General features: G+C 39.7%; 1 protein-coding gene across 1 annotated transcript; it reads right to left on the reverse strand.

The window, feature by feature from the left end:
• Positions 1-832: 832 nt before the first annotated feature.
• Positions 833-10972, reverse strand: LOC131229580 (microtubule-destabilizing protein 60-like). The gene is made up of 8 exons (XM_058225581.1): positions 10075-10972; positions 9925-9967; positions 9703-9792; positions 7948-8067; positions 2368-2466; positions 2102-2161; positions 1817-1911; positions 833-1130 (listed from the first exon to the last, which is right to left on the reverse strand). Exons 1-8 carry the CDS (start codon positions 10890-10892, stop codon positions 995-997), a joined length of 1461 nt encoding a protein of 486 aa, XP_058081564.1. The 5' UTR covers positions 10893-10972; the 3' UTR covers positions 833-994.
• Positions 10973-17116: the final 6144 nt, after the last annotated feature.

Genomic DNA, 17116 nt, shown 5'->3' on the forward strand with positions numbered 1-17116 from the left:
GCCTGGACGAATGGTAAAAAACAAATATGCTGCTGATCCAAAACTTTTTTGGCCCATTAATGGGGTCAATCACCACTGTTTCCTATGGTATAGTACACCTGATAATTGGATCTATTTCATTTTTTGGATAATGCCTTAAAATGATCTGAATAAAACAGATGGATGGCATGGATACAGAATATATACGTCAAGGTGGGCCCCATCGTAAGGGCCGCACTGTCTTGAGTGAGGCCAGAGTCTCTCCTAATCAATCCACTCTCCATTTTTGAGCACATACCTTAAAATGAGATGGCAAAATGGATGGATGGCGTGGATAAAACACATACATCGTGGTGGGGCTCACAGAGCTTTGACTCCGGCTAGCTGGCTGGTGTTGGGGTCACGAGCCAAATCGCATCCCATGCAAAGCACTCTGATCCTGACACTCTAGTGATCTTGCCATGTCTGAATTTTGCAGCCAAATTAACTGTTACATTACCAAGATCTCTCTCTCTCTCTCTCTCTCTGGGTGTGTGTGTGTGTGTGTGTGTGTGTGTGTAGTGACAGGCAATCTCTTAAAAGATAAAAAGTGATATATTTATTAATGTGGCTTTGATAGATCTCACCGGGCATCAAGAGGAAAGAATCTAGACCATTAAATTAGTGGCCATATATGTCTCTGATTGACTCTTAACCATTTACTCACCCAGATCTCACTAGTTGGATTTAGTAAATTGTTGCAAAGGGCGATATTAAAGAAGATGCAATTTCCAAAATGAAGGACATAAAATATTGTTGTTTCCCAATCACCACAATAACGTGTTTGAGACAAAACAAATCCAATTCCAAATAATTGAGAAATTTGCAGATTTGTTCATTGTTTATTCCAAAAGAATTGCAATTAAATTGATTGCTTAACGTCAGGTTGGACCAAAAAAGAAAAAGGAATAATCTTCATATAATGTATGAAGAAAAACATATAGTTGTCAACATTTGCCGAAATATTCTCCTGTCTTCATCTTTCCTTACCATTTCTCATCTCATCAGTGTTGATGGCCAAGTTGATGTCATTCCATGACATGCATTTGATCTTCTTGTGCTGCGGATTATGGAACTTGGGCTCTTTGGGTATGGTTGGATTTTTCAATGACCTTCAAAATACAACAACAACAAACCTCACTTATCTAAATATTTATACTTTTTATGTAAAGATTTTGTGCACACAAAGCTAAAATTTACAACAGGCACACGCATTTCTGAACATATGTAGCACACATCTGCACCACATGCACACACGTGCAGAATGATCCCATGCAAATAATCTGCATCTGCACATAACAATTGCTGTTTTAGATTTGGAAACAATCCAAATTATTGATCTGGAATGTCCAATTGACTTGGATTGTCCCTTGGTCCAACCTACTACTCTTCATGGACCATCTATAACCCGAAATCACTTGTCCGGACATCCCATTATTTGTCTCGTTCTATAATCTACCCATACCTAATGCATGGTTAGAGAGGGCTTCCAGTCAAAGTGATGATGATTCTTAGAGAGCCACGGAGAATCCATACTGTCTATATCCATGCGTTATTTTTGTTGTAAGTGATCTGGAGCCAACTGTAGAGTCCAACCTATTCTTCATGGACCATCTAATAATAGCCCAAATGACTTTCTCTGACAATCCTCACCATCCCATTATTGATCTCTTTCTCTGACCTCTCCATTTTTGCACAGTTGAGCATTATTTTTGTCATAAGTGATCGGGACCTCACATTTCACGGGCCATCCACTAATTGGATCATTTTGTGTGCATATAAGAAACATAATTCCTACCTTTTTGGTATAAAAGGCCTATCAAAATAGGGCATTGGTTGAGCTCTTGGCACCAGTTCTTTCCTCAACCTTCTTATTTCTTCCTCTTCTTCCATCTGCAGCAAAACTAACATATTTTAGCTTCTAAAAGCACTAATAACTGTAGATCATGCATGAAATGAAATTTACAAAAAGTGCATACTATTTCCTAATACCATACGCATATGGTTAACAACACATATAGTGAAATTTACACTAGTTACACTAGTATTCTTGCAAATTATTTCCAAATACTATCTAGCAGACCTTTAGCTGCCTCTCTCTTTCTAATCTGTACTGATCCATTAAGGATATCTTCTCAGCAACCTGAAAAAAAAAAAGAAAAAAAAAAAGAGCAAAAAGTTCATTATATTTTTTTTCCAACACTCATGAATGTTATCAAGTGATCAAATACAACTTTGCTCTGCATTTCATTTTTGCTTTTGGAATTTTTGTGAAAACAGGTTACTAATGCCTACAACCATCTGTAGGTGATGATTCCTTCCCTCTCTTATACAACGTGAGAAAGTTACCTGATTATCAAATTCTGCACGCTCTACTGCACGTAGATCACTGTGAAGTTTCAAATCAACCGGCTTTGTGCTTTCTTTCACTGGAGGCTTCACCAAGCGCTATAATGGCACATGCATCCAAATCATGTAAGGGTCACTATAACAATCAATAAAATATAGTATGCGTGCTTAACATGCTGTACTCACCATATGAATAAATTAGAGGTAGAGTTCTCTATTAGGGACTACTAGGGAATTTCTATTCAACACAGTTTGTTACATTTGGGGCCGTGGTTTAATTGCCCATCCATAATCGTGTTAGGTTGTCCTCCATTATGGATGGGCCAGACAAAGAATTTCAACACAGACAGCCCACATTCAATGGAAAATCATGATCGCCCGGGCTATCAGATGAATGGTCTAAATCACCATGAGCCTCACATGTAGAAACTCCATGCGCAACAGAGAAGTTCCTTATTAGTGATTAACAGAGAACCTCTGCTTACACAGTAATTATAGATCACATTCTGTGTAAAAAGGTGGTGGGGGCACAAGAAAAAAAGTTAGTTTTAATAACAATTTTAACAAGCGATAGGTGCAGCCTTAAAAGAGAGATGTTTTGTAAGTTATACACAGTGGATATTATATGTTAAACAGATGTAAAAGAGAGTGACATTCAATAGACAGTGCGTTATGCATATATACATATAACTTACATATTTTACACATACATGTGTGTGTGTGTGTGTGTGTAATATATGTATTGTACACACACACACACACACAAACATATACATATACACATGCACGCATGCATAAACACACTTAGAGAGAGAGAGAGAGAGAGAGAGAGAGAGAGAGAGAGAGAGAGAGAGAGAGAGATGCTTAGATACAACTAGTTGTGTCCAACTTGGTAGTGTGTCGGATCAATTGTCTTGATGCTCAGACACTAGTTGTATGTTCTAGTTAGTGTGTGGGACCCAATCATGTTTGTATGCCAAGCTGCCCCTCTACAATGGCACCCCTGCAATGAAAATGGTACGCCCCAAAAATCAGGTTTGTATGCCAACTAGTGTCTGAGCATCAAGACACTAGTTGTATGTTCAACTAGTTAGTATGTGGGACCCAATCATGTTTGTATGCCAAGCCGCCCCTCTACAATGGCACCCCTGCAATGAAAATGGTACGCCCCAAAAATCAGGTTGATAGATGGGACCCATATGAATGTAGAGGTTTTTGGGTGGTTGTTTATTGTTTTCTATGGTGTGGACCATTTGTAAATATATACAATGTATATCCAACTAGTTGTGTGTCAGCATCTCTGTGTGTGTGTGTAAGGGGTTTTGCTTGTCAACGTTAGCAACATCCCTAAACCTTTTAAACAGCACACAGGGTGACCTATCGTCGATCTGAATCATTCATTCGTTCATACAAATAGGAGCAAGCCATGGTGAAAAAATCATGCAAATCGGGTGAAAACGGACAGCAAAGATTGATTGGAGAAACAAAATAAGTCCAATCATCATCTTGAAACATCTAGTAGATAGATCTCACTTTGTATTTCTATGATTCTAACCATGTGATTCATGGCTTGTAAACAGGGGACAGTTGTAACAAATCAAGCCATTGTGTAAGAATCATACCGATCAGATGATCCTAACCCTTTGAATGGGGCATATTTGTTAGAACCATCCATTTTTTACAAGCCATAAATCACACGATGCAAGATAGATCTCACTGTGTATTTCTATGATTGGACCGGAGAAATATCTAGTAGATAGATCTCACTTTGTATTTCCATGATTCTAATGTAACATTTTGATTTGATGATTCTAACCATGTGATTCATGGCCTGTAAAGAGGGGATAGTTGTAACAAATCAAGCCATGGTGCAAGAATCATACCGATCAGATGATCCCAACCCTTTGAATGGGGCAAATTTGTAAGAACCATCCGTTGTTTACAAGTCAAAAATCACATGGTGCAAGATAGATCTCACCATGTATTTGTTAGAACCACCAGTTGTTTACAATCCATAAATCACATGGTGCAAGATAGATCTCACTATGTATTTCTATGATTGGACTGGAGAAACATCTAGTAGATAGATCTCACTTTGTATTTCTATGATTCTAAAGTAACATTTTGATTTGATGATTCTAACCATGTGATTCATGGCTTGTAAACAGGGGATGGTTGTAACAAATCAATCCATGGTGCAAGAATCATACCGATCAGATGATCCTCCTAGCCCTTTGAATGGGGCATATTTGTTAGAATCATCCGTTGTTTACAAGCCATAAATCACATGGTGCAAGATAGATCTCACTATGTATTTCTATGATTGGACTGGAGAAACATCTAGTAGATAGATCTCACTTTGTATTTCTATGATTCTAAAGTAACATTTTGATTTGATGATTCTAACCATGTGATTCATGGCTTGTAAACAGGGGATGGTTGTAACAAATCAATCCATGGTGCAAGAATCATACCGATCAGATGATCCTCCTAGCCCTTTGAATGGGGCATATTTGTTAGAACCATCCGTTGTTTACAAGCCATAAATCACACGGTTAGAATCCTCAAATTATGACGTTAATTCAAAATCATAAACATACAAAGGGGGATCTGTCTACTACATCTTTCCAGATGATGATCGGACTTATTTTGTTTCTCCAGTCAATCGTGACTATTCATTTTCATGCTATCGATTGGAAGCTTAGGATCACCCGATTGGCATCATTTTTGCACCATGGCTTGCTCCTGGTTGTACGAATGAATGAATGGTTCTGAATGGCAATAGGTCACTCCGTGCGCTGTTTAAAGGTTTGGGGATGTTGCCAACGTCCCCGTGAAGGTGGGGATGTTAGGAAAACCACACACACATGCACACGAGAACTAATCACCCACAGCCAAGTGTATGCTAATTTAGCTTTGTAGCCACATCTAACTAGTGAGGAAGTTGGGTCCCACCATGAACATGTGTTGGGAAGCAGAATGATCTACAGCTTAAGCTAAAGGTGTTTTGAACCACATGGCAGGTCAACTGACAACTTCTCTTATCTTTCAAGCGATGTCAGCAATGCTTCAATTTCCCTTGACTTTTCCTATTCAAGGATGGTTCTCTTTCCAATGTTTTCCATGTGCCAGAAGACCTACTCTTAATAACTGATTTGCAAATTGATTGATGAAGTTGAATTGGACTCCCTACTTAACCAGAATGTCGAATCCAATAGTTATCAACCGTGGACAAGACCACCGTGTCTGATCAATGAGAATTAGGCTATGATATTGCCTTAAATGTGTACAAAGTAAAAGAGGAAATGAAGCTTTCAGATAGGCTCGATTAGTGTTGCCTGTCACAATCTTTAAGGTGATGTTCACCTCTTACAGATAATCAAATAGATTTGGAAGAGGGTTAACAACAAATCTGCCTCTAAGATAAGATGCCCAACTCTCAAACCTGAGAAATGTGCCCCCTTCAATTTGCAAAATCAAGGACAATACCATACCCAACATAGTGATAAACTAATATGGCCATAAAAGATATTCAAAGGACTGTTAATGATAACTAGAATTACAAAATAGCATTAAATAGAGAAACAACCAACAACCGAACATAATGATCAACTAATATGCCCAGACTTAGACAATGCAGAATTCTGATAATAATGACCAGAAGTCTGAAGCAGCATAAAACAAAGATAGGAAGGAATAAAATGGGAAAGAGATTTAGAAAGTAAAAGAGGGTAACTGTTTTTAAAATAATGAGCTTTTAAGTTTTATAACTAATGTTCAATGCATTTTTCTAATATGGGGTCAAGAGTGGCTTTTGTTTTCTTGAAAATGACTGTCTTTTTTCATCTTGCCCTTGCAAGTTTTTTTCCTCTCTGCCTTACCTTTCTAATAGTCCCATTTCATATGATGAGAGGGAGTGAATGAGGCATATAAAAATTCCTGAAAATGACCGTTTTTTCTCATCTTGCCCTTGCACGTTTTTTTCCTCTCTACCTTACCTTTCTAATAGCCCATTTCATATGACGAGAGGGAGTGAATGAGGCATATAAAAATTCCTATTCCTTCATGGATTACACATTTGCATGAGGCTATGAGCTTGTGCTAAGGTGCTTTGCACACGTGGGCACTTGGCTACTTGAGGCATTGTGGTGTGTGCAAGGGCTCTTGAGGCACACTTTGCAGTTCACATGTAGGTGATATTCACCCCTACCCGTAATCAAATCCAATTGCAAGAAGGTTAATAGTTAATCTACCTCCAGGATACAATAGAAGTCCAACCTATCCGACTTGAGATATGAGACCTTCGACTTACAAAATCAGAGGTACCCACCAAACACAATGATAAACTAATATGCCTAGACTTAGAAAAATTTAGAATTCTATTAATAATAACCAGAGTTTTGAAATAACATAAAAATAGAGGCAATAGAATGAGAAAAAGATTTTAGAAAGTAAAAGAGGGCTATGAGAAATTGTAGATTGATGATCTCAAGAAATAATCTAGTTCTAGGTTTGCATAAAACTGGATATGTCACTTTGGAGGTGCCATTAATGTGAATGTTCAACCAGTTTATACACAATCACAGCCCAGAGCGGAAACCCATTCTGGTGTCTTTTTAGGATTTGCAATGTTTACGGAAACTTCTCCATTTTGACCACCCATTCTGGTGTTTATTAGGCTTTGCAATATTTACGAAACTTTTTCACTTTGGAGGCGCTCTTGATGTGACTGTTCGGAAAGCAACAGTCCTACAGTTGACATCATCTCTACAAAACTTTTTCACTTTACCACTCTCTTAATGTGACTGTTCAGAAGCAACACCTACAGTTGACCTCAACTCCTTAATAGGATGCATATGTGCAAACATAAAGTGCACCTTAAACGACCCAAGTCCCTCACATCCGATGTGGAAGGTAGATAGAAACAACAAACAAGACTAGCTTGAGAAAGGACAAGAAGTTACTATAAGAAAAACAAAATGCCACCTTTGATGAGATAACATGAAAACATCATTGTACCCCCCAAATATTTCAAAATATTAAGAAATGACAAGCTCATAGTTTTTCTTTTTACATGCACACACACCCACCCGTGAACAAGCTCATAGCCTTATGCCTTTCCCATTTGAACATGCCAACATTCTTGTTACTTTGGCACCCATTTGTGCCTTTCCCATCTGAACATGCCAACACTCTTGTTAGTATGGCACGTGTGCATTTGTCCCGCTCAGTCCATAAGGTGTAGTAGACTGTAAGTCCCCGATCCAAAAATCAGGTGGTGGACGACATTATACAAAATGAATATTTTTTTAGAAGTCTATTTACTTCTACTTTATGGTCCATCCAATGAACTTCCTTCCTTGACTTTAGTACAAGAAGATGTTAAGTGTGGCCCACCTGGTGGAATGCTGTGATCTTGCACACAAATGTAAAATTAGCATGTGTTATAACTCATCATAGATTGGCAGGGCAATAGTCATGTTTGGGCTAACAAATCCTTATTATAGATTTGAATATCAGTGATGCCAATTAAAATCTATATAACAAATAGTTACTTAATGAAATGAGGGCATTTGTTACCTCTGGTTCATCTGTTGTCCACGGCAGGCCTTGTGCGATTGGGATCCGCTGTTTTTTCTCCTCCTCCATCATTTGCTCTACTTTCTTATGGAATTCTTCTTTTTTGAATCTCCCTCTTTGCTGAAATGAAAATTAATAGACTAAATTATGGAAATAAGGAAAAAAAAAAACAAAAAATTTAAGCTCAAAAGAAGAATTCGACATATGTATCATGATTTGAAAAAAAAAAAAACAAGATGACTATTTCAAATTGAAATTATATTTTGTTGGTGCTCATAAGTTGCAAATTAAACTGGACTTTTCAGTATATTGATTGAAATCATTTGAATCTTCCAAAAGTTAAAAAGGCTCTCCAACTACTCTTGAGGCAAAAAAGCAAACTCATGAGTCCACCTACAATTTTATGTAAAAGAAACACATTGAAAATCCAATAAATCCATCTAGACCGTGCATGTTAGGTCCAACCCACAATTTATGAGCCACCTTGCAAGCATCATCCCGATCCATTAATCTTGTCCATTAGATCATTGGACCTCTTTTTCAATGTAATTCTTCAAAATTATAAGCAATCCCTGATGACCCCACTTAATCGATGCTTCCACAAATTGTTTATTGGGGCCTACTTTTCAATGAAAGTTCTTGACCGCCATTTTTTTTTTTTGCCATTGATCAGATGGTCAAAATTTCCCAACCTTTGTGATTTTATAGTCGGCCCATGAAAGGAGGTCAGTCCAAATTGACAGTCAAGATCAATGTAATTCTTCAGAACTATAAGCAATCCTTGATGGCCCCAACTAATGGATTGCTTACATTGGTTATTGGGCCTACTATTCCACAAAAAAAATTGATTGTCCATTTTTTTTTTTTTTGGCCATTAATCAAATGGTTGATGTGCAATTGTTCTGATCTTTCTTGGTGACCCATGAAGAGTAGTTCAGTCCAAATGGACAGTCGAGATCAAATGGTTGGACTGTCCAGGTGTCCTATACAACTAGGAGCACTGCGTTTTGGGAGCATTGGATTAATATTCGAAAGAAGATAACTCTAGTTTTAAAACAAGGTTAATCATTGAGGGGGAGCTGATTTCAATCTCCAAGTATTATCTAGATTCAAATAGGATAGATTTAATCATCGGCTATACTAGAAAAGCTACTCAATACTTCTGATGTTCCCTACTGTGGATGGACCATGCACCAACTATACAATCTTCGATCATTGTTTCTTTTCTTTGAATGAGGACCAACGCTGCATGGTTTTCTTATCTTTCAAAAAAATAAAAAATAAAAAATGCTGCATGATTTTCTTAATCATCACTTAATTTGATTGTCCCATTTAGGTTTTGCGGTGTTAAGTACATCCATGGTGAATGCATAAGATAACTGTAAGGTGGGCCACTTTCAGGAACTTTAAAGCCTGATGATAAAGTGAGGATCATATCATTCCTCTGCACAAATATCCAACCTCAAAATGTAGATGGGTGCTGCATTTTTTTTTCCGTAACTATCATAAAATTGTGAGCCACTGATTCAATGTGCAGCATTTTATTCTTAACTGAGAAGTTACTCCAATCCATGGCAAGCCCATCATATCAACGTACTGTATCACTGTAAAGCAGGTCCCACTTTTGTGAACTCCGAGCCTGATGATCACTTAGTTCCTCCCCCAACAATACCCAATTCACTTTATCGAATTTAAATTTTAATGAAGCTAGAAGAATTCGTATGGTGCTTAAAATAACTTCGGTGGCACATGTACCTCAGTTCTTAGCTTGAATGGATATAGGCTGGTGACTTTCAGCTGTTTCTCCCATTTCTTTCCACCAGCTCTTCCCAAGGACTCAGAGCTCTGAAATATAACAATTTTCAAATTTCAAAACTGAAAACTAGATCTACTACAATTTCTAGAAACCCTAACACCAAGTAAAAATGTAGAAAATAAAAAATAAAAAAAGGTAGAAAACCAACATAAGTTTCTTACCTTTTGTCGGCTCCTGCCTCCACCAGAAGTCCTGCTCCCAATGCTATCGCCCCAAAAAAAGGAAGAAAAGATCAGTCAAAACCAAAAAAATGGAACAATAACCACACAAACAACGAAAAAATGATCATCATTACATAATCACTCACTAACCTCCCATTGCTGCTGTGGAAAGAAGAGTAGACCCTTGAATCCATATTGAAATTCTTCAAAGTGATGAAAAGATCAGATGATGATAAAGAAGAAACCTCTGCCGTGGGGACCTTCCCATGCAACCCTGGCAATGCCCATTTCATACACTTCTTGCTTTCATCTATCTCGTTTGAGCCATTTGAATTCGGAATCGAAAGGATACTCTCAAAGGCCTTAACCAAATGCATCACTCTTCCAGACTCAGGAATGCTATTCCGGGCATCTTCAAGGAGCCTATTCCTCATCCTCTTCATCTTTGAACTCCCTGCTTCCTCCATGAACCCAATCTCATCAAGCTCCGGGGATTTTGATTCATTTGGCAAGAACCCGAATGCCTCTTCCATTGTCTCGATATCCTGATTTTTCTCTGCCTCTCTATTTCTATATTTTCCATCGTCCTCCGAAACATCTGAGTCTGCTCCGGCATCATCGACCCGTGCACGGAAGAACTCCTCCTGAGAGGCATGAAGGTTCTCATAAGCAATACAGGGGCATTTCTTGGAATTTGTCGGCTTCTCTTTGCAATTGCAGGTGACCGATGCCGGGGCGGCCCTTTTCGAGTTCTTCTTAGCAACTACAAACCTCCTTTCTTGAATGCTGCTCTGGAAAGAACTGATACGAATTGGGTCTTTTGGGGCTGATTTCTTCAATTTTGCAGAGCCGATCGAGTGGGAGTTGCCAGATTTCTGCAAAGGGCTGTTGGGGTTGATATTCTCTGAAACTCTGCCAATTTCTGGAATCTGAGATCGAGATGGATGTCGGTCTTTTGAAGGGGTCATGGTTCCAGTGATCCTCAGGGAAAAATCAGAAATTCACAGGATATCGAAGGGAATTCGTTGGAAATTGGATCTCTTTTTTTTTTAATTTTTTTTAAAATTTTTTTTTTTTTTTAATGGAACAGAGGAGAATTTGTGGGGAACAAATGAAAGTGGCGTTGGGATGAATAGGTTCTTGTTTTCGGTTTTCTTCAAGAAATGAGAGAGGAGATTTTCTGGTGGAAATATAGGGAAGAAATGAATGTGGTCTCCGAGAGAGAGAGAGAGAGAGAGAGAGAGAGAGAAACGTTGGGCTTTTGGATGCTGTAACGGCTAGTTTTTGAGGCGCCTGTTTATTAGCGTTGGGTGCTAATTTTGAATTTAGGTCACTTTTTAGCCGTTGGATTAAGCTGGATCCTCTCCCTTCCTTGATGGACTCGGTTCAGGAAGGGGCCCGCATATGTATGTGTCTTATCCACGCCGTCCATCCGTTTTTCCAGAACTTTTTAGGTTTTTAACGCATAAGGCAAATCCAAGGCTCCAGTGGACCACACCACATGAAACAGTGGTGATAATGACAGCCAGTGTTGAAACCTTCATGGGTCCACCGTTTTGTTTATTTGTCGGAAACGGATTGGCTGGTGTACCTCACACCACCTATATAGCTGATGTATTGACGTCAGCAAGTTTTGTGGGTTTGATCATGAGGTATGTGTTATATCTAAACCGTCCATCCATTTGGCGAGCTCATCTTAAGGCTTGAGAGGAAAAATGAGATAGATCTAACTATCAAGTGGACCACACTTCAAAAAGCAGTGGGGGATTGAACATCTACCATTGAAACCCTTTTTGGGGTCACGTACGGTTTGGATCAATATGAAATTTGTTTTTCCTCTTAATTAAGGTTTTTTTGACCTTATGAACAGATTGCATGTAAAATAAATGTTACAGTGGGCCCTATGAATTTTTTAACAGTGAAAATCATTATCTCCGTTGTTATTTGTGGTGTGGTCCAGATGATCTTTGGATATGATTTTTTCTTTTTCTTTTTGGATAATGGCATAAAATGATCTCTAAACATAGGTGAACGGTGTAGATATAATAAATACATTACTGTGGGGCCATGTAACTTTGATCTCCTTTGAACCGTTTGTACAACTCAGAGCTCGAGGAGCGTCACTGCTCGTCTTTGCATCGACAAGTACCTACAGCAGCTATATAGCTAGTGTGAGGTATACCAGCCAATCTGCTTCCTTATTTGTCATCCAACTTCTTGAGAAGGTCAAGTATACCTAGATGTAGGGAAAAGACAAATATCAGCTTGATCCAAAACTTCTACACCCTCCGAGAAATTTTTAATGGTGGGCATTCAATCCCCACCGTATCATCCACTCTAGCCTTGATTTTGCCTATTTTTTGGAATTATATCCTACTTTCAAAATAGATGGACGGTGTGCATAAGACACATACATAACGGTGGCCCGCGGACATGGAGGCGTGGGCGGACGAAACGATATGGATGGAATTGCTATCCAAGGCTATAAATTAGTGAAATAACCCTACATCTAAACCCAATACAAGATGAGAAATATTAATATTTTCATAAGTGTCGGTATAGGTAAGAAAGTTGCGAAGGATTTTTGATGCCATCGAATACCGTTCGATGTCATCTAGGAACAGTTCGATGCCACTGTCCAAAAAGGTAAGAGAGTTGTGAAGGATTTTTGATGCCATAGAATACCGTCCGATGTCTAAGAACTGTTCAATGCCATTGAAACAGTCTTCCTTCAGCATGCATGGGGAGTACACTAATATTTACCAATAAATTAGCAATTTTGTACACACAATTAAAATTTACAAAAACATAAAAATTAACAAAATAAAAGACATATATTCAAAAAGAATAATGAGGCCAGAAATCCTCAAATATAGCATTTAAAGCAAATGGGCCACAAATAAGATTAGACTGCGCCTACTCCAACAAACATCTGGAGATCTCCAAATCTATTGGCATCTAACGATTTCGTTAATATGTCAGTAAGTTGTCGCTCAGTAGGCACATGATCCAACATAATTATATTTTCCTCTACAAGCTCACGTATAAAGTGGTGTCGAATATCAATGTTCTTTGTTCTTAGATGTTGGATTGAATTTTTTGAGATGTTAATGACACTTGTGTTATCGCAAAATAATGTCATTGTTAATTGTTCAATGCCATAATCCAGCGACATTTGCTTCATTCAAATAAGTTGTGACAACAACTACCGGCCATAATGTATTTGGCCTTCGCAGTAGACAAAGATATTGAGTTTTGCTTCTTACTACACCAAGATACAAGACAGTTACTGATGTAAAAAGAACCATTGCTAGTTGATTTGCGATCATTAATATTACAAGCCTAATTGGCATCTGAATACTCAACAATGATGGTAGATGTATCAAACAAGTACCATAAGCCGAATTCGGTAGTCTTAGCCACATATCTTATGATCCTTTTAACTGTGGTCAAGTGTGATTCTTTAGGATCGGCTTAAAATCTAGCGCATGCACCTACGCTAAAAACAATGGCTGGCCGGCTCACGGTTAGGTATAGCAAGCTCCCTATCATGCTAAGGTACAAGTGTTGATTCACATTCTTGTAATTTGCATCTTTGGAAAGTTTGAGTGTGGTGCTCATGAGAGTATAATGAGTACACCCAGATTCAAGTCCAAATCTTTTTACCAATTCCTTAGCATACTTGGACCGGCATACGAAAATTCCATTTTGCATTTCTTTCACTTGTAACCCCAGAAAGAAATTGAACTCACCAATCATGCTCATTTCAAATTCTGATTTCATTAACTCAACAAACTCATGAACAACATCTTCACAAGTGGATCCAAAGACTATGTCATCAACATAAATCTGGGCGATTAGCAAGGCATTCCCGATCTTTTGTGTAAACATTGTTTTATCAACTCTCCCCCTATTAAAAATGGTGGTTAGCAAGAATTGCGTTAAACACTCATACCACGCTCCGGGTGCTTGTTTAAGACCGTATGATGCTTTACTCAATCTGTACATGTGTTGAGGATATTTGGGATTAAGAAATCCTTAGGTCGCTCAACATACACTTCTTCCTCAAGTACACCATTGAGGAAGGCGCTCTTCACGTCTATTTGAAACAATTTGAATTGCAAAGCACATGTATTGGACATGGGTATTCTTATAGACTCAAGACACACTACTAGGGCAAATGTTTCATCAAAATCAATGCCCTCAATCTGCAAATAACCTTGCGCAATAAGTCTTGCCTTGTTCCTCACTACATTCCCAGATTCATCGGACTTATTCTTAAAGATCCATTTGGTTCCAATGATATTTGTTTTTAGTGGCCTGGGAACTAGCTACCACACCTCATTTCTTTCAAATTGTTGCAACTCATCTTGCATTGTTGCAATTTGATCACAACCCCAAGTGCAGGGTCGTGATGTAGTAATAATCTTAGTGAGACCGAGGTCGAATCCATAGGAACTAATCTTGTACGTTTCTGAAAGTAATTAGAACTAGAGCTAGAAGAAGATCTAAATTAGAAATCTGGAATAAAGGGAGTAATTGTGAATATTATAGATGGAAACTTGTGAATTTAAAGGTGGGAATTAGGGTGCCAAGGATCCACTTGTAGCTATCAAGATGCTACCTTACTTGATTCAAGAGATATAACTGGAATTAGAGTCCTATCTTATCCAGTTGGAAGAAGAGATGATCAAATCTTTTAACTTTCATTGAATCAGTCTTAAGAGATGAGAATTGTGAAGATTTGAAAGAGATTCCGTTTATAAGGCCCGTATTCTAGTCCATACCGTTCCGTAGACTCTTGCGATCATCCCCGTCGAATTTCGGTGACCCGCGACCTATAATCGATGTTTGCGAGCGACCCTAAGTTGCATCCTATAGATTTATGTCGACTCGACTCGAAACTTATACCCTAGCGACCGCGCCGTCGCCACGGTTCTAACGCCGCATCTTGCGTGCCGATGCGATACCCAGGCCAGGAGTTGTGGGCCCGCGTATATCTCAAGGAAATGCCGCGCGTTGCAAATTTCGAGAGAAACTCTACCACCTTTCATATCAATTAAGTCAAGTACACATCTTATCACACTCATCCCCTTTTCACCCACAAGTCAACAACACCCATACCTATCCCATCCTTTTCTTACCAAAAAGTCAAGGCAACCCATACCTTCCCATGTCATATCCCTTACACACTACTCATCTCTCTCTCATTTTCTCACTCTATCCTAAGCAACCCAAGGAGAGGTAATCGTCTAAGCATTCCAAGGGAGGAGAAGCTAGGTGTGGCCCACTTCCTACCCTCCTTAATCTCCCATCTCCACCCTTCAATCTTCATCTTCCACCATCAAAGGGAAAGCTTAGGAGCTAAGGAGCCCAAGGAGCATAAAAGAATCAAAATCGGTGGGTGTTTTATAGGCTTAGATTTGTGTTTTGATGATGGGCTAAGTGGGGCCTACTGATTGATGGTATGGATCCCATTTGGGACCCATCTTGATGTATGTATTGTAATCCTAGGAGGGCTCATAATGGCGGAGCCCTCCATCACATGATTTCTCTCTCTCTCTCTCTCTCTTCTTCTTCTTCTTCTTTCTCTCTCCTTTTGTGTATGATGGCCCACCTTGATGTATGATCCACACTGTCCATTTCATGGGCCACACCGTTGCCCAAGTACGACCTACCTCGTTGCCATGGTTGGGGCCCATTCTAGCTGTCCATCCGGTCTGGCATGGATGAAGGAAAACTACAAATATCAGCTTCAGGCTACACGTGGGACCCACCATGCGGTGGTAGTGGATTGGCTGATGTACCTTACAGCAGCTAAATAGCTGATGTATTGTCGTCAGCAAGTTCTGTGGGCCCCACCGTGTAGCGTGTTTACATCTAAACCGTCAAGCAGTAATATAGCTATTGGATTAACGTCAGCAAATTCTGTGGGTCCCATCCTGTGGTATGAGTTATACCTACACCGTCTATCTGATGGGGGACCCCACAATGATGTCAGTGTTTTATCCACACCGGCCACCAGGGACAATGGGACCCGCTGACGTGTGTGTTTTGATCCACACCGTCCACCCATAATATAGGCAAATTTAAATATCAGGTGGGGCCTACTGTGCTGTATCCAGCACGGGGGACCACCATGGTGTATGTGTTTCCTTCACACCGTCTAGCTGAGGACGGTGTGGCCCATTGTGACATATGTGTTTCATCCTAACCGTCCATCTCTCTCTTGTGCATGTGAGATATGGGTTTTATCTGTACCGTCTATGCAGTGGAAACCCACCATGCATGTGTCTCATCCAGTTGTCCAATCAGGTGGGACGCTGCTGGATGTGTTTCATCCTTACCGTCCATCCAACAGGGACGGGACCCACAAGATGTATGTTTTGTATGTACACCGTCCAGCAGTGGACGGTGGAGCCCATGATATATGTGTGTCAGCCACACCGTCCATTGCCCAGACGTGGGGCCTCACCTTAATGGATGTATTGTAATCCACACCGTCCCACTGACGTGGACCCCACCCTGATATGTATGAGCTTTATATCCACATCGTCCACACGTGGATGTGGGGCCCACACTTGATGTATGTATTGTATATCTACACCGTCTAGCGGTCTGGACGGTGGTGCCCACCTAGATGTATGTATTTTGTATCTATACCGTCCATCCTTGGACGATGCTGTGGGACACACCTTGATGTATTGTTGTATCTGCACCGTCCAGATGGATGGTAGGGCCCTATTGATGTATGTGATATCCACCGTCCAGTAGAGGACGGTGGAACCCACATAATGTTTGTGTTTCATCCATCCCGGGACGTGGATCCCATATAATGTATGCATCCACACCGTTCAGGCATTGGGACGGTGTTGCTGCATCGTGATGCATGTGTTGTGTTAGTGCCGTCCAGTAGATGGGACCCACATGTGATGTATATGAGGCATTTGATGAGGCCCCATGTGATATATTTGTGGCCCATTTGGTGAGGCCCATTGTAATGTATTCGTGGCCCATGGGTTGTGGCCCATTGTGATGTATTTGAGGCCTATGGATTGTGGCCTATTGTGATGTGTTTGAGGCCCATGGGTTGTGGCCCATTGTGATGTATTTAAGGCCCATGGATTGTGGCCCATTGTGATGCATTTGTGGCCCATTTAGCGAGGCCCATTGTGATGTATTTATGGCCCAT

This window comes from Magnolia sinica, chromosome 16 (assembly GCF_029962835.1).
Source record: "Magnolia sinica isolate HGM2019 chromosome 16, MsV1, whole genome shotgun sequence".
Lineage (NCBI taxonomy): Eukaryota > Viridiplantae > Streptophyta > Magnoliopsida > Magnoliales > Magnoliaceae > Magnolia > Magnolia sinica.